Source organism: Carassius gibelio, chromosome B18, assembly GCF_023724105.1.
Source record: "Carassius gibelio isolate Cgi1373 ecotype wild population from Czech Republic chromosome B18, carGib1.2-hapl.c, whole genome shotgun sequence".
NCBI classification, from domain to species: domain Eukaryota; kingdom Metazoa; phylum Chordata; class Actinopteri; order Cypriniformes; family Cyprinidae; genus Carassius; species Carassius gibelio.
This window is the reverse complement of record NC_068413.1, coordinates 7,375,919-7,394,609: the sequence shown is the minus strand read 5'-3', so window position 1 is coordinate 7,394,609 and position 18,691 is coordinate 7,375,919. Positions and strand designations below refer to the sequence as shown.

Genomic DNA, 18,691 nt, shown 5'->3' with positions numbered 1-18,691 from the left:
ATGTAGGAGCGAGCGTTCCTCTGCCATCCAGCAAGTGGGGAGTAGTTCCACCATAATCCCCCTTTCTCTTACTCGCTCTCTCTTTCCCCCGTGGTTCCATTCATATTCTAATCACAGCTTTCCCTTCTGCAGTTTGTAGGCACTCCATCAGAGCCCTCCCTGCCTCAGGCTCTACACTTTTACTTCCCTCTTTTGTGGCCGCGCTCTCCTCCCAGCACACTAAAATAAGGTTGCTTCAAGGAGAGAGCGAGAAGGGGAGGGGGTCCACCAAACTTTATTTTTCCAGTTTTGCCAACGTCCTTATTGGGCGATTGGTGTCAAAACCATCCAAAATGACGATGAAATGCATTTGTGTGAGAGTTCGACATTTTTGCCATTGATTTTAAATGAACGCAATTTCGACGCTCTCGTTTCCCGAGCTTTTGAGTTGAAGACATCAAAAAAAAACATTTTGCAATGGGCCAAAAAGTGGCCCTTGGATAGAGGACTTTAAAACTAAAGCAATGGGGGCAGAGTGTGTATGTGCGTGTGAGGAGAGGGTACGAAAACGTATTAAATGCTATAATGGGAGGCCACAGTGCCTGGGATTGCGTAGATCTAAGCCTCTTTTTTTCTGGGAAGGGAGCTTTTCTTATTCAAAACAGCCCCACAAAAGACTTCCAGTGAGCCTTGCCACATCCCCATCTGACTCGAAGCCATTCATCAGCCTGCCGAGCCTATCAATGACATGTCCCCCATCAGGGCTCCTATAAAATCAGCCCCTTTCCCATGAAACATCAGCAAACATTTTGACGGCTCTGGCTTTTCCCCTGCTGGATCTCTGGAGTCTGTGACCCTCTCCACCCCACCCGCTCCTACAACCCCCACCTCCATCACCACCGCCACCCTCTCCACGGACCTCACATCTTATGCATCTCAGCGCCGGGCAGTTCTCTCTGAGAGACGGAGGGAGCTGAGGAGGGGGAATCCTGCACGGAGCCATTTTCTCAGAGGAGCCCCTGGAACGTGCATGGGAAGAGGATGCATTGTGGGCTGCTGGAAGAGCCTGACATGGATTCCACAGGTTGGTTCCTGCTGCACCGCCGTGACATTGAGTCGCTTTTGGAACATGAAACGGGCCTTGGGATTGTGTGACCTGAGATTGGCATCAGAAAAAGTTATTTAGCCTTCCGTCAGGGAAGCTCTTGATTCTAGTTCACCAAGAGATAAGTGGGCATGTTTTTAATTGCTCAGGATGAGTGCTCTTTTGCTACGATTATTGTTTTACGCGCTTTGGGATTACGTAAAGTGGACAGCGGTTTTACGGAGTAGCAATGTGACCTTTAATTTAGACTAAACTCACATAAGATCACAGTTCTGAGTTTGTCGTAAAAGTTTTATGAAAATGAGGCACCTGTTCAAGTCAGGTTTTGGCTTGAGCGAAACTGCACTCTATACTATTGGTAAATATAAAAGTGCCGCTTCTGAAGCTATAAACACTGAAGACAACATTATAATCTGTACAGAATATTTAGATAACTGATGTTATGCTGAAGTGTTTTCCTAATTTCACGTGGCTTTAGAAAGCAGTTCAATTCTGTTCAATGCAATTGGTCTAGTATTTTTTTTAAGTTAATTAGCCTACTGAATATTTGCTATATTTAAATTACGCTTTTTCCCTCTGATATTTAATGCATGATTATGAATGAGCTCAGATCAGTCTCGCCTTTAGATTGGATTTAATCCAATTATCTAGAGCACTTAAACTGTTCACAGAGCAAATAATTCAATTACAGACTGAAAATCTGGTCTCAATTGACCAAGCCAACGCTGATGGAGATTAGTTTCTGAGAAAAATATTTGTTGATTCTTCAAAATAACAGCTGCAGAATAATAATATTAATACTTTTTGAAGTCTAAATACATTTAAAATAAAAAGTTAGCATACATGTAACTAAATTGTTTAAAAAAGTAATAATAAGAACCAACTGGTGGCGTTCCAAATAATGTATATTGCTACAGTATTTTAAAAAGTTAAATATATTAGACAGCTTGTTATGGTGAAATCACTGATAGTGACATTTTTTTATTTACCTTCTATATTTTTTAATACAAAAGATAATACACATTTTAAGTAAATTAAACTTGTTTATCTTTTTCTCCATCTCACTTCAGGTTTATTTTGCCTCTCAATAACTGTCACTATAAGGAAAGTTTGTAGAAAAACCAAACTTTGTAAAGAACTTTAATTAAAATAAAGATAATAATTGGCCTTGACCCATATGAGATGTTATGAGACACGTGTAATAGGTTACTGTCTGGCTGTTTTTTTTAAATACTTCTGCTTGATTGTTTCCTGTTTAAACTAATGATTATTATGATGCATCAAAACTGGGAACTTAAACTGATTCAAGTTTTTTTTAGCTCCCAAACTATGACCTGCAATCCCTTGAGAAATGTAGATTTCAGTCTTAATCATTCCATCAAATCACTCCTAAAATAATATTTCAATAAAATCGAAACTACTTTTTGCTTTACACCCGTCGTTTGTGCAGTTCGTTGTCTGGCGGCTGTCAAATAACTCATCCAACAAAAGTTTTAAGTCTCATAACTTTCACTATAACTTCAGTCGCCATCTGATGCATCAGCAGGCTCTTGGTTTCCCAGTCGACTCGCAACCCTGGCAACCAGACTGTAGCGACCGTTGCCATGGCCCGTGCGGGAAAACATGATTGACATAAGTTCGAATCGAATTATCTTATAAGTGTTTCTATTTTGTGATGTAAGGACACCAGCCGGCTTACTTACATAGCAGAAATTAGAATGGCGCTAAAAAGGTTCTATTGTGACGACAGCGCTATGGAGGAGCGCGCTGAATCAATTGAGCGTGCGCGCGCTTGTAATTCGCCTCGGGAACAATGCGGGATTCCTGCAGTTCTGCTGAAAACATTTCAAATAGAATCCCAGCTGCCCAAAGATCCGCACAATCGATTGTAATTGAATTGCACCGTCATTATTCTGCCCCTCAACTCTATAGACAGTGGCTGCAATAACACACTGCCACGTTTACTGATGTTTACAGCGCTCACTCGACCACAAACTTGACAGTTCGTCTGATCAAGAAAAAATATATGGAATTCACAAATGAACAATTACAGTTCAACGCTTTAGCAGTTTTTTTTAAGCTGTGAAAAAAAAGAAAGAATTAAGTTTGGAAATCACAGCGCGGTCATGCACCTGTTGCTTCTGCTTATGTTAATTAATTACATCATATGCTTTGAAAAATTTAAGCTATGTTTAGCTTAAATAAAATGTAAATAGAACAGAAAACAATAAATGAAAGCTAAATGAAACGTTTGTTGGTTTAATAATGTTGTAATAATGTGGTTTAGATTTTTTTTTCATCTAAGAAAAAAGAGAAAGGGCATAACAAATAGGCCAATGCGAAGACGGCCATAGGCTATGCTTTCAATAAAAAAGCGTAATGTAAATATAGCTATAGCCTATATAAATATAGCCTATTTTACTTTCGCAGAGAGCTGGATTGAAAGATGTCTGAACGAAAGCGAGTGCAAACGCTTTTCCAGTCACTCTTCTATTGGAAATATGTCCAACGACGAAAGTAAGTCTAACGAATATCTATGAATAAATTAAAGAAACTGCATGATACATTAACAATTTTTTTTAAGGCAACTTAATGTGTGTTATGAAAGAACATGTCTATAAAAAAAGAAAAAGAAAAGAAAAAAAGACTCAATATTATATACTGTAGCTATATAGCCTAATATTTTACTTTAATATATCGGATACAAAAGCCTCTTGATGCCGTTTGAAATTTTCTTCCTTTGTTTATGTTCAGCCAATGAAAAGAACCTATTCATTAACACTTAAGTGAAATTACCGAACCTACACATATGGAGCCTGATAAAAATTATCATTTTAGAAGAAAAACGGCATATTATGTATCTTTTTTAATTATATTACATGCAAAATATTTATATTAATATGTTATTTATATTTAAGGGAAATTACTGATCCTGATTGTTGTGTTTTTCTTTTTATAAAAGACGAGGAGAAAGAAAACAACCGAGCATCTAAGCCACATTCAACACCTGCCACATTACAATGGTGAGTCTAATCTACACCAGACATGTCACTTATAAATCACTTATTTTAATCCTTACCATCACCTGACACAAGTCAGTTCAGTTTGAACTCTCCAAAGGTTTTAAATTATAGTAAATTATCAATATTTATAATTATAATATACTTTGATATTTTAAGTGACATCCAATAGCAGCTAAATTCTTCAGTCTGTGAAATATAATGTGTGTTTGAGAAATATAACCATCTGTATGAAATCTCAGTGTATTTTGTAAAATGTCACATTAATACGTTACTTGCTACAAGATTTTCAAACGAATCATGCACTTTTCTAGTCTAGATCATGAAACAGCTGTTGAATTTCCCAAATAGTGTGTTTGCTCTCCTGTAGCTTGCAAGTCGTCAGGATTCAAGTATCAGAAAGGCAAACAGACTTACAACCTCACAAAGAAATAGTTTATTAAAGCATCAGCAAATGATACAAAATCTTGCTTTTCTAACTAGTATGACAAACAAATCCAAAGAATATACTTTTTTCAAGCCCTTTTCTCTGACCTTTTTCTCTCATTTGAAATATTATTTTCAGAATTATTTAAATTAAACTTTCAATTGGTCTTAGAGCCTATTCACACTAAACCACATTTTTTTCATAAAAACGAGGATACTGAGAATAAATGAAGTTTATATGCATGTAATTATGAAAGTGCAACTTGAAAATATGTCTGTATAATAAACTAAAATTTCATGTTGGCCATGCTTGAAGATCATTCCAGTACCTACAGTGTAACTTGATACTGCAGTGATATTTGTTTTAAAACTACAGCTATGCTTTCCTCCATTGGCTTATGATTCTTTAACAGGTGTTTTTTAGACTTTTCTAGGCTTTCCATGTGTGTTTACCAAACTGTGTTTTCATCAGGTTGGAGGAGAACTATGAGATCGCAGAGGGTGTTTGTATTCCTCGCAGTGCACTGTACATGCATTATTTGGACTTCTGCGAGAAACTTGATTCTCAGCCGGTCAACGCCGCAAGCTTTGGGAAGGTAATAACCTCAACCCTTCGGTGATGAAATCAAATAATCCATCTTTTATGATAGTCAAGTTTTAATGGGGAGTTTCCTCTCATCAAAGATCCTAACACACATGTCCACGTGAAAGAGGAAAGAATATATCTGCTACCAAAAAAAAAAGCATGACATAATACTGAGTGTTATGAAGAGCCACAGCCAGTGTTTTTTTCTGACACCTCTTTTGCAAACTCATAGCTGGACAATATAAACAATGAACATGTTCACCCTTGTTCCCACAACCCCTCAACCCACCTACTCATATAGCCGCCCCCCGGCACCCTTATCCCGCTCCCCCCGGGTCCTGTCGGAGGATATTGAAAAAGAGAGGGGGCCTGGATTAATGTGTAATTAAAGGAAATTTGGAAGGGTGAGATGTTGCGGAATGTTAGATCAGTGGCTGGAGCAGTGTGGGGTGTCCTTTAGGAAGGCTTCATTGATTCAGGACAAAAAAGAGAGAGAGAGCTGGACCTGCCTCGCTGTCTGCTCATTTATCAAGCCAAGCCTGACAGAAACTTCACAGCTTGGCCTCTTTTTTCATCCCACACAATAGAGAGCTTCACTGTTTGCAAAGTTTTCTGCACCGGGAGCTGGACCAAGGAGCTCATGGACAAAAAGCAGAAAGAAAAAGAGAGATTGGCGAGAAAAGAAATGTCCTTGGACATGTATGAATCTAACAAGATGATTGAGAAGATATTTTTTGTCATAGTTGTAACATACAACACACTGACGTCATGAAAGATGTGCCCAGAAAAGCTCAATATGTGTGTGTTTTTTTTTTCATCCAAACAGATAATAAGACAACAGTTTCCACAGTTAACCACACGGAGACTGGGAACCAGAGGCCAGTCAAAGTAAGTTCCTTATTCAACAAACTTTTCTAATATTTTACATTTATTGTGTCACTTTAAAATATGTTGTATCAAGTAGGTCACAGTTAGTAGCCAACAAGCAGTGTTGAGGTAACACATTACAAGTAACTGGAGTTACATAATCAGATTACAAGTACCTAACGTGATGCATTACTTTAAATTTTTTAAATAATTGTAATTTAAAAAAATTAAAATTACTATTACTTTTTCAAATAAGTATTGCAAGTTACTTTGTTTTCCATATATGATGGTTACTGTAGTTCTAGACTAAATGTGAAAACGCATTTATTCATCTCACTTGCTCAAAAAAAGATTCAGTATTCCTAGAAATGACTAAAAACAGTCAAATGCAAACTCAGAATATTCCACTAACCTGCAGTATTTAAATCTGTTAAATAACACAAATGCATATTGCGTATTTAATCTCAGTTAAACATCCCAAGGTGTTTTTTTTTTTTTTTTGTGGAATAAGTGTTATTTGTTCATCTTTTTTTTTTTTTTTTCACAAGCCCAGCCCAGGTCAGAAAAAGTAACACAAAAGTAATGTAACGTATGTGTATGTAGTTACATTTTTTGTGCCAAACAAAAAAGAACAATCTTTGGTCATGCTTTATTTCACTTTATTTCAGTGCCAAATGAAATGTCAAAAAAGATGCAGTCATGAGACTTCTTTAATCAGCAAACAAATGTAAATGTTTTATTCTGCCACTCGCTCATCCCTCTTAGGTATCACTACTATGGAATCGCCGTGAAAGAGAGCTCTCAGTACTACGATGTGATGTACTCTAAAAAGGGCGCTGCGTGGGTGAACGAGACGGGCAAGAAAGAGGTCACCAAACAGACAGTGGCGTATTCACCGCGCTCCAAGCTGGGCACTCTCCTGCCAGACTTTCCAAATGTCAAAGACTTAAATCTGCCCGCCAGTCTGCCAGAGGAGAAGGTAAACAGATCACTAAAACCTCTAACTGCTAACCTCCAACTCCAACCCCCGTCTCCCTCCTCCTGCCCACTCCCCTCCCCTCTAGATCCGGCTTTCATGTGTCAGACGGACCTTCCCTGGGCCTGGATTTAGATGAGGACCTGAAGGATTTATGTGTTGGGTCCTAGCGAACTCTTAATCTTTCGAGTAGATAATAAGATCTCACATTGCACAAAGGATGGGCACTAGCTGTCTCGCTTTAAAAAGGCGCCTGTAATTTTAAATGGTTTGTGAGTTTCTGATCTTTAAAGCCTCTTTTTATACATTGGTTTGGCAGGACCTTGTAAATAGGCATTGGACGTGAAAGCAGCTTTTTTTTTGTTCTTTGGTATTTGTATCCTCTTTCTTTAGTGTTAGAGTCTTTTGGTGACTTAATAATGCATGACCATGATTCAGGAATGAATTTGGTATGACATCATTAACACTAAGTGAATTATTCTTTGTGGAAAGTATTATAAGTCATTTAAATGAGCTTTTTCCCTCTAAAAGGTCTCAACATTTATCATGATGTACAGAACTCACTGCCAGAGGATACTGGATACAGTCATACGAGCCAACTTTGATGAGGTCTGCTCTTCTTTTTCCTTTAGCTTTTATCAACTGGTGGCATGTTGAGGGTGATTTGATTCCGTTATGTTATCACAATGTTTATTTGTGTTTGTTTATATGCGTAGGTCCAGAGCTTTCTGTTGCACTTTTGGCAGGGCATGCCACCCCACATGCTCCCTGTCCTGGGCTCTTCTACAGTGGTCAACATAGTCGGTGTGTGTGACTCCATATTATACAAGGCCATCTCAGGAGTCCTCATGCCCACCGTCCTACAGGCTCTGCCTGACAGGTGAGTCCTGTTCCCGGCTATTTTGTTTTTGTTAAAAAACTAATTTATACACCTGCAGTTAAGGAAAGTGTTCCAGTACCTATCCGAATTTCTGTTTTATTTCCTCAGTGTGACATAATTCTGAGTAAAATGGGATATTTAATAAGAAAAATAGTTATGACAGAGGATTTGATTCGGATTTATTCTAGAATTGAGTGGATAAACTTAATATCAGCCTATTCACAAGAAGCAAATTAGGACTTTATTAAGGGGAAAAGTTGTAGTTAATGTTTGTTAACAGTGAGAATTGGACCTTAAAATAAAGTGTGACCAGATTTTTATTTCACGTTCAACATGATCAGCATTTGCATTACGAACAACTGTATGAAATTAGCCCCACTGTTGGTAAAATCCGTATCTTTATTTGCAGTAATCACTGGGATCAGATCATATATACACAATGCTTAATGCAGCTTTGGTCAATTGGACTTTTCCCTTTTAAAGATAAATAAATACCTTGAATACTATTGCCATTGGGATCATTGCTAGCATTATCTGCATTTCATGCTTGTGCGTCAGTGTAATTAACTTCCCAAAAGATTTCCTGCAAATGACGCATGACTCATATTTGAATTGCCCCGGACAAAAGGTCAAAAGTTCATTGCGTCAGGACATCCATTGTATGTAAGTGTAATGTACTACATGATGTCCTTGTTTGTGTGTTTTGAATAATGTAGCCTGACTCAGGTGATCAGGAAGTTCGCCAAGCAGCTGGACGAGTGGCTGAAGGTGGCATTACATGACCTGCCTGAGAACTTGCGCAACATAAAGTTTGAATGTATGTGCCAATATACTCTGAAATACTCTTAAAAACATCAAAATGAATTTTGCTGGCATTCTAAAGCCATTTCTGAACAAATCTATGTTTTATGTTTTCTCAGTGTCGAGAAGATTTTCCCAGATACTTAAACGACAGACATCATTAAACCATCTCTGTCAGGTATACAGAAATTTTATGTTAAATGTAACTTTTTCCTATATCCCAACATGTGTGTATCATGTTAACACAAGTGTATTTGATCAGACATATTGCAGGGTGATATCTGAATAATGTACTTGCTCTTACAGGCTTCTCGAACCGTGATCCACAGTGCAGACATCACCTTTCAGATGCTTGAGGACTGGAGGAACGTAGACCTTAATAGCATCACTAAACAGACTCTTTATACAATGGAAGACACCAGAGAGGACCAGAGGAGGCTTATCATCCAGTGTAAGATTTAAATGAAAAAGAATTAGATCAGACCTAGCTGGTTTCGTACAGAATGATTTATTAGTGTTTCTGTGCTTCACTAGTTCAGTGGTGTGTTATTGCAGCAGAATCACATGCAGCGCTGTGTTAAAAGCCCTGCTGGTTTATGATTCGGATTTCACAAAGTAGCTGTCAACCAGCACTGAATCATTCCCACGACCATGAGAGTCGAGCTTTAACCACAGACACTGAGAGGTTAACCTTCACAGTTTGCCACCCTGAGGAGCATTTCAAATTCATTTCAGCGTCAACCTCTCACATGACTGACCAGGTCAAAGTTCAAAGATTCTGCAATGTCATCCTCAAAAGAGGATTCTGAGCTCCTCTCTCTCTACATTTCATATTCAGTTCTCTAGTTTGTGCCAGTAGTATTTTTCAATGATGTATAAGCAAATTTTGCAAACAATTAAAACTTGAGAAATTAATGCTTCAAAAAATGATTGTATTAATTTTGGATGCTTCTGATTTCTTCTTCCTACTCGGATATATTTTTAATCTCTCTGTGTATCTTTTTTAATTTTTTTCTTTTTATAAAGTGTATCAAGAATTTGACAGACTGCTGGAAGACCAGTCGCCCATTGAAGCCTACATCGAGTGGCTGGACTCTATGGTGGAGAGATGTGTCATAAGGGTAAGTGTTCAGACCATGAAATTTAGATTATGCTTAATTCACAATTTGCAGTATGACTATCATGTACCGTGTACCATATCATGTACCATATATATACATATTCAAAGCTGAATTTCTCCAGTCTTCAGTGTCACATGATTCTTTAACAATCATTCTAATATGCTGACTTAGTATGTTTTTATTATTATTATTTCTATAAGTTGCAAACAGTATTATTATTATTATTATGATTATTATTTATTTTATTTTATTGATTTATTTTGTAGAAACTAAGATATCTTTTCCCCCTCAGAATTCTTATTGATTAATAGTTAGGAACAGAACTTATTAAAAAAAAATATATATATATATATATATATATATATATATATATATATATATATATATATATATATATATATATATATATATATATATTGTAACATTATAAATGTCTTAATTGACATTTTGATTCATTAAATGAGTCCTTGATTAATAAAATAATTAATTTCTTTAAAAAAAATTCTAATTATTTTATATAGTATTTTTTATTTTTACAAAATAAAAAAAATAATTTATTCATTAATTTTAGAGACATTTAAACAGGAATACAAGTATAGTCATAGCCTTTTTCAAGCACTGTTTATATGTTCTTCCAGTCCAAACTAAATCTGCAGGTGTCCAACCAATGCTTAAGACTTTTTGTGATGCAATTCCCCAACTTAATAATGTCTTCATGGGCCCTTCTCGTGCCCATTATAGTCCAGATATGGGCTTGTAAATCTGGTTTCCATGGGAACCTCTACTACCTACCAGACAATAGTTCAATAGGAGGGTGTTTCCTTAGGGGCAAATCAAATAGTTGACTTGTTGACATGTTTTTCGTTCTTGGGGGTTAGACCCAAAGGTTAAGGCCCCTGCACTCTCTCCCAAGCTTTTCTCATGGTAATACTCTATTTAGGTGGCGGGGAAGAGACCCGGATGCCTGAAGAGGGTAGCTCAACAGTTCCTGCTCATGTGGTCATGTTTCGGGACCAGAGTTATCCGGGATATGACGCTACATAGCGCACCCAGCTTCGGTGAGTCAGGCTGCACCGTTTTGTCACAATCATCATATTAGGGAGAATAGATATGAATCTTCTTTTAACTCATTTGATTTGTGAAGTTAACTAAAGGTTCCTCAATCCACAACACCAAGTGTCAACTTTGCTAACTCTTGGCTAACACCGCCTAGCTGTCTATGGCAAAGTAACTGAAAGAAGGGCCATAAAAGAGGTAAAGGCCCCCTCCCTGTCAGTTCTGTCTGTGAATATCAAAGGCACAGCTGGTTGCAGTGTTTTGATAATGCAGCTCTCTGTACAAAACAGCTAATTAACAAAGGCTAACCCCCACCAAGTCTTTCCCCCTTCTTCCCATTTTATAACCGGGCAGTATTGCGCCCAGTCCGCTGAATAGCCGCAATGTTTATTATGCACATAGTGGCTAGAGTTGGTAACACAATGCGAGGATTGTGCCATGCTCCTTATGAATTCTTTCCCCCATCTCATTCAGAACATGGAGTCAAAGCATCATATGCTTCAGTAACTCTCTAGTGTTTATGGTTGGACCGCTCGCTTGGTTCTGACTTGGTTTTGAGCATTTACCATTTAAATGTGCTCCAGTAAATCAGTTAGATTCAAATCGAATTGCATTTGATTGGCTAATGCTGTATGGGAATAGTCCACAAAGCCTTCATTTATTACTTGGACAGGTGACTTGAATTGGCAGAATACATAAACGTTTTTTTTTTTTTTATGGGACTATTTTTTTTGTACTTACAGGCTCATTCCATTTGATCCACCTGATGTTTGATGATTACGTGCTATACCTGCTTGAGTCTTTGCACTGCCAAGAGAGAGCCAATGAACTGATGAGGGCTATGAAAGGAGAGGGGACACCAGGTGAGATCCATTTGATGCAAGCAATAGAGCTGATCGCTCATGGCTTCAGTCTGGAGACCAACACAGGAAGCTAATTTCTCACTAAAATAGTAGTTTCCATTAGTTCTGTAGATGATGTTATTTGAATTATAGTCACATAAATGGTGCACAGTCGACTCTCAAGCATGAATTTTTAAGATGCAGTTTTTTAAAAGCAAAGTGAAAGCTTATAATGCCTACTAAATTTAATACATACATTTATAAGGCCTCTATAAATTAACAAAATCAAAACAAAACTCTCATTGTTGAACACAATCGACTACATAACTTCTGTCGTCTGTTTGATAGATCATACTTCTTTAGGAAGTTAAAGGCCTTTTAGTATAATTAGTACGAATTGCCTCCTTGTTTTGCCCCTACAGTAAAACTACTTTGTAAAAATAGCATTTAAATATCATTGTGCAGTGTGAATTGGCCTTAGGTAACTTTTGGGGGGAGATAATGAGTGACAACTGATATTTATATGAATATTATATTAATTCCATCTTTATTTGACCCTCTAACTCTAGAAATCTCTATTCTAATTATTTAAATAAAAAAATAAAAAACTTTTAGCACTCTCTTCATTTACTAAAAAAAAAAACTAACTAACACTAGCTTCTCTATTCTTTTTCTATTCTATCTATTCCTTTTATTTGTATTTATTATACTATTAACCAAAGCAAAAAGGCCTCTAACACTGGCTAACTCTTCTTTTTCTGTTCTATCAGTTTTCTTTTTATTAATTATATAATTAAAAAACCTTGCTATGTGTACTGCGTTTAAGCTAACTGAGACTTGTTATAGCACTTGCGTATCATTGCTCTTTTGTTGATTTTGATTGCTTCCATTGTCCTCATTTGTAAGTCACTTTGGATAAAAGCGTCTGCTAAATGACTAAATGTAATTTTATGTAAATAGTCTGCTATACTGTTCTCACTGATTTATTTTTCATTTAACTTTTTGGCCATATAAATATCAGCAGCTGCGCCAAATTTAATATTTGTGCTAATTTTTGAATAACACTGAGGTGTTTTCTCTCCTATGAGCTCCATATTCTCCAATATCATACTACATGAGCCATGAAAGCCACAAAACACCTATGCAAATTAGATATGAATGACTATTAAAGACCAACATGAAAGTTATCATAGTTAGACCTGGTTTTGTGCTGATCTGTCTGCTGGAAGAGGTTGGCAGCAATGTGTTTTTAGCTAAACTGGTTGTCCAGGAATGTCACACCACCATCCAAAACATGTTGTGATTGCAGTAGAGAAGTTTTCAAAATCACTTTAACTTTTTGATTTTTAGCACGCTGACTTTTGTTTTGTACTACTATAGCAGATTCTGCGGAAGAGCTGATGCTCATGGGTTCCACCCCCACATCTACGTCACCTGGACCCTACTCTCCCGCCAAGTCTGTTCACTCGGTCGGTGTGCCTGCAGTGGGTTCCCCCAATTCAGCCCAGTCTCCAGAGTACACCAGTATATCAGCTACCACAGGTAAACAATGTAGAACTGACTCCAAAATGATTCTAAACCTCAAATCTTACATCACAGTCTCCCAGTCAGTGGCACGTTTGGCACGGCTCCATTCCATGCATCCATTAAAACTGTATCAGATCATTTAATTAACAAGCCAAACACGTTTCTCTGAATATGTATGTCTGTGTATGTGCCAGGAGCTGTTCAGTCATATACCTGGTCCCTTACATACACAGTGACAACCTCAGGTGGCAGCCCATCCGAGACTGGATCCCAGCTTTCCTGCATGCGAGGCGGACCCCCTCTACACGGCTCCTCATCTGCTCACAGGATGCCAGTCTACCCACATCGAGATGAGCATGGGTGAGTCCCCAGATTCATTAACATTAAATTATGTGCTGAATACAACATTACAGTGTGGATTATGAAATGTTTTTAGCGATTTGTACTCAGTATGTTTTTTTTTCTTCTTCTAGGTATACTGGCAGCTATAATTACAGCAGCTACGCAAACCAGCACCATCATGCTATCCAGAGTCAGTACTCCAGTTTAACCCACGAACCAGGGCTGCCCACCCCTCTGCACTATTCCTCATACCACCGGACCTCAGCACAGGTTAGGCTCCTCCCGCCAAATTGTCAGAATCATACAGTATTATTTTAATGTGATACAATTTATTCACAAGCTCTGAACTATTCAGAAGACGCGTTTATAGAATATAGTTTCATAATTTTCTTAGACAACACCTTTCATTTTCTAAATACCTGTTCTGAAAAAAGATTTAATGTCAGTCAAAATCATATTAATGATAAATCATAATTATGACCATCAGAAACTGGCTTAATTATGAGATCAAGTCAAAATTATGATAAACTTTTCGTCAATTGACTGTCATTTCAACATTTGATCTCAAAATTATAACATACAATGCCACAATTATTTGATATGAAGTCAAAATCATGAGAAAGTATGTCAAAAATTGATCTCATTACATTTATGTCATTATTATTATAGTACTATAGTACTGTAGCATATCATAATTATGCCTTTTTAATCTTAAGATTTAGCTCAGAGTGTCATTATTTTGGCTGTTTTATGTCATAGTTATGATTTACCAAAGCATGATTATTTTCCTGTGTGGCAGAAATACGCTTCTATATGCATTAATTGTTTTTGCGACCAATTTTAGTGGTTGCGAATTATGGTTATTTGAATTATGGACTTGATTTTATCCACTGATTTTACCTGGAACCTTAAAGAAAAAAAATCACATTTGATTTGACAAAAGCAACCTATTTTATTCAAAGATGAATCATGAACAACGAGGCCAGGAACAAACATTAAGAAAGTAATCCTAATAACCGATGGAAAAGGTTGTGTATTCCCCAGTAGTTAGAGTGGAAGTGTATTCCATCCTTGTCTCTTTTACAGGGTTTGTAACTAATAGAGAAGAATACTTTTGTGAATATGAATGGTGCTTGATGTATTACAGTCATTAGCATCTGAAATGTTCTGGTAACTGTTCTCCACAGAGGTTTATGGATAGAGAATGCTTGCTTAACTAGGGTAATAGGCTGAACTCCTAATCAGAAATACAGGTCATTTAGCATATGTATTTAAAGCGTATTCACTCCTGAATGAGAACAAAGATGAAAAAGCTCTGTTAATTGTCTTTGTTAAACCTCTAGAGAACCCTAGGGTTAAAGTTTATTGTAGAAGCTCTTGTTAAATCTCAAAATGCTGCCATTACTTTAGCATGGATCACTCAAAGCAACATTTTCCATGCAGAATTTTAGAAAAGCCTTGTTAAGAAGTAAAAATTCATTTGACATGGTTATTTAGGGTTTATGTAGTAATCGGCATGTTTGAATATTTGAAATTTGAAGGATGTATGTATTAAGTATTTTAAGTTTGAACGGTATCTAGTTTGAATAACTGAATACATTCAAGAGAGTTTTTTATAAGCTATGTGCTTGCTAGAATGTTCTTGATTCTAGATAACATTATTATTATTATTATTATTATTTGTAATATATGTTCATGGGCTATTGGATTGTGCTAAGTTTGGTGAATGTGGCCTGAAATCTAATCTTTGGTTTACTGAATTGTGGTCAAGCATGATGGTTTTTCAGTGTGTGCAATGCTCATTTTAGTATGCAGGTGTATAGAAAATGTTCATGCTACAAGCTACTGATTCAGAAACTGCATGAATGCTAAGTAGTCTGTATAGTCCTTGAGATAGAGAGAACGTGAACAGTTGAATAAAACTGTTTGGTTGTGGATGGAGAGACAGGGGTCTGCGTCACATATATTGAAAGTCTAAAGCGGGTGTGAAGGTAATTTCCTGTCAAGAGCTCTCTGGCCCAGTCTGCCTTTGTAATGGGGGATCAGCTGGGCCTCAGAGTTTTAGAAGCAGTGTAGCTGAATTCTCCTCCACACAGTGGATGCAGACTCTGAAAGGTGGACCGGCTAGAGCCAAGAGAACCCCCAACCCCCCCCAACCCCCCCCCCCCCCCCCCCACACACACACAAATAGCGGCCGGAGATCCAGATGGAAAAGCGTTTATTAAAATATTGTTATTCAATGGCCTCTTTTCTCTGCATGAACGAAAGGTCACCAAGCAGCACATCTCGGGCTCTGACCCCGCCTGACTTTTTTCCATGCTGCAGCCGTTCATAAAGGCTCTGACTGTGGACAGTTTCTATTTAGAGAGAAGTTATAGATTTTTTACTTCCACTTATTTTCCGTCAACTTAAAATGGATACAAAGTCTGTGCTTTGTTTGAGAGGGCTACTCTGAAAGAGGAAATGGAGAGGAGACAAATGAAGATTATGCTGATTTCCCATGAGAGAGAGAGAAAGTGTTTTATATAGACACAAATCTTGAGCTGACATGCACTGCTTTGTTTTTGATCTGTTACACACAGAGACAAAAAATACCTTTCTGGGGGTCTTTTTTTTTAGAAAAAGTGCAATGTTAACTTAAAAGGCCAATTTCTATTGTTCATGTAGAAAAGATGTTCAAATGATGCTTAATTGTTTGGCACTTCTAGTTAGAAAATTTTTAGTTTTGCATCATTATTTTAACAGTGTGACCAGCAAAAATGTGATTGAATGCATACTAAAATGCATAAAAAAAAAAAAAAAAAAGAAATAATAAAAAAAAATATATATATAATATTATTATTATTATATTTTGTTAGTAACAACAACATTAATAACAATAATAATTAGTAGTAGTAGTTATAGTAGTACTATGGCATTTATTTATTTATTTTTTAATTGATATAAAAGCAAAAGATAAACAACAGCAATAGTAATTGAGCTTATATTATTATTCTTTTTCTTCCAAATGTTCATAAATCATAAATTAAAAATAAAGAGATGCCACACTACTATTACTATCACTAATAATAATATTCATTATATTATAATTATTATTATTGTAAATATTTTGGTTGTTATTATTATATCACAAAGCAAAAATATAGAAATGGCATATTACAGCTATTTTTATTCTAATTTTTTATTACTGTTATTGTTATTGTCATTATTATTAAAAATATTTTTAAAATATTTTTCATGAAATATCATCATATTTTTGCTGTTATATTATTATTAATTGTATTGATACATTCATTTTACTGTGGTTAATGGTGTTTAAGGCATTCTTTATGTATGGCCTCAATAAAAAAAAATGGCTTATGGCTTTATTAACATGAAGAAAGAAGATGAGATTTGCTTAGGAAATGCTCCACATGTGCCACTTCTCTGATATTTTGCAGTAGTCCTTACGCATGTCTCTCTGTTCTATAGTATCCACAGATGTCCAGAATGGAGTCCTGTTTGATGAGCGGGTCGCCACTTCTACACTCGAGCACGGTGACCCCCCGATGGCCGGATGTGCCCTCAGCCAATAGCTGTTATACCAGCCCCGCTGTACACACATCACGCTACTCTGCCGGAGACATGTACTCCCCTCTCGCCCCACGCAGGAACTCTGAATATGAACATGCACAACATTTTCCAGGATTCGCCTATATTAACGGGGAGGCCACGACTGGGTGGGCAAAATGATTGTACCCTTCTGAAAGTCTCTTTCCAAGAGACAGTGTCTGCATGCGGAAAGCTGTGTGCAAAGCTGGACAGATAAACCAGCGGCAGCCCATATTTAACATAATTACAGAGAATGTATTTGTGTGGGAATGACATTGTGTCAGAGATGTTTGTATTGGTGTGGTCAGTGTTTACAGTGCAGGCTGCCAATGAAACTCTTTTCGAAAACGCAATCATTGTGAGAGTGCAAAAAAGGCAGTGTCCCAGTTGTGCCTTTCCCTGCCTGTTTATCATTTATCTCTCATGAGCATTATAGGCCACTCACTTATTTACTGTGCAAAAACTTTGATTGCTGACCTCATTTCAACGTAAATATGTACGTATCTCATGGTAAACTGTCACCACAGACTGGGTGTTTGACGTCAAGCAGTGATGTTAACAAGACCACATTGTTTTTTTGTCAGCATCAAAGTGTGCTACTTTCCTAGCATAAACATAACACATTCTCAGCCACAGGAAGAAATGCCTTAATATTTTATCTTAGAACGCCCTCTTGGTCAGCTGCCAGAATACTTGCGTCATAGGAGTTCAAACAAATAAGGGCCACTCATGTCAGTACTTGTTGCATGCAAATGTGAAAGTAAGATTTCTCATTTTACACACATGCAGAATTACCCCAGTGTGAGGCAGGGGGAATATTAGAAATATTTTCTGTAGCTTTGTAACATTGTGTCCCTTTGCATTGTTTATCTGTGTTTGAACTGTATATCAAGTTTTGTATGATTTTAGGAGCTGAAAAGTGTTAACCTAGGTTTGTGTGTTATTGAATGCACTCAAAGGTATTGTGGACCTATTACCCTATGGGTAGGAATAAAAGAAAAGAATATGAAAATGTAACATTTATTATCTTTAGTCACTTTCTCTTGTAAATAAAAGCACTCAGTAACTTCTGTGGTGACAGCTGTTACCATGTAAATGAGATATGTGGATTAATTTGTTGCCACATAAAGATTTTTTAAAACCCTGTTCATATTATGTCTTCTTATTATTTGTGTTTGAATGTCTATATGTTTGGAATATACATGTTAAGAATTTAATTGTACATATATATTGCTATATATACAGCAACAAAGTATTGACAGGACTGACATGGACATGTATTGAGCTAATCAATACTGAACTAGTTACAATGCAGATTTGTTCAAACCAGCACTGATAAATAATGTCTAACAAATCAGATAAATGCACTTTTTAAATGGTCACATTGATAATTTGACATTAAATATGCATATTTATTTATTTGTGCATTAACATTTCCACCTTGCACTCTAAAAAAGACCTCAAACCTCTCAATTATTCATTGAAAAGGGCACTTAAATGAAATGAAGCATAAAAAGAAATCTTAAAGTCAGAGTTTGATATGCCTATTTGGGAGGAAGTATGCATGCAGAC

At 36.7% G+C, this 18,691-nt stretch overlaps 1 protein-coding gene across 3 annotated transcripts; it reads left to right on the top strand.

Annotated features, from left to right (window-relative positions):
• Window positions 1-773: 773 nt before the first annotated feature.
• On the top strand, window positions 774-18,267 carry rfx4 (regulatory factor X, 4). Of its 3 annotated transcripts, none has more exons than XM_052581652.1 (18): window positions 774-1,063; window positions 3,515-3,601; window positions 4,047-4,107; window positions 5,003-5,126; window positions 5,943-6,004; window positions 6,749-6,962; window positions 7,491-7,568; window positions 7,676-7,839; window positions 8,556-8,656; window positions 8,760-8,818; window positions 8,947-9,091; window positions 9,667-9,761; window positions 10,702-10,819; window positions 11,561-11,680; window positions 13,043-13,201; window positions 13,381-13,546; window positions 13,660-13,798; window positions 17,000-18,267. In XM_052581652.1, the coding sequence occupies exons 1-18, from the start codon at window positions 1,021-1,023 to the stop codon at window positions 17,258-17,260; spliced, it is 2,196 nt and encodes a 731-aa protein (XP_052437612.1). In that variant the 5' UTR covers window positions 774-1,020; the 3' UTR covers window positions 17,261-18,267. The 3 variants fall into 3 exon arrangements, with proteins under 3 accessions (XP_052437612.1, XP_052437613.1, XP_052437611.1); XM_052581653.1 differs by having other exon boundaries at window positions 13,040-13,201; window positions 13,420-13,546; XM_052581651.1 differs by having other exon boundaries at window positions 13,040-13,201.
• The last annotated feature ends 424 nt before the right edge of the window (window positions 18,268-18,691 follow it).

What these genes read in the sequence shown, in the direction of transcription:
- rfx4 (XM_052581651.1), top strand. Translation starts at nt 1,021, where the DNA reads ATGCATTGTGGGCTGCTGGAAGAGCCTGACATGGATTCCACAG. An exon ending in CCAGTCTGCCAGAGGAGAAG is followed by an intron (nt 6,963 to 7,490) that starts GTAAACAGATCA and finishes TCCCTCTAAAAG; the next exon opens with GTCTCAACATTTATCATGAT. An exon ending in GAAAGGAGAGGGGACACCAG is followed by an intron (nt 11,681 to 13,039) that starts GTGAGATCCATT and finishes GTACTACTATAG; the next exon opens with CAGATTCTGCGGAAGAGCTG.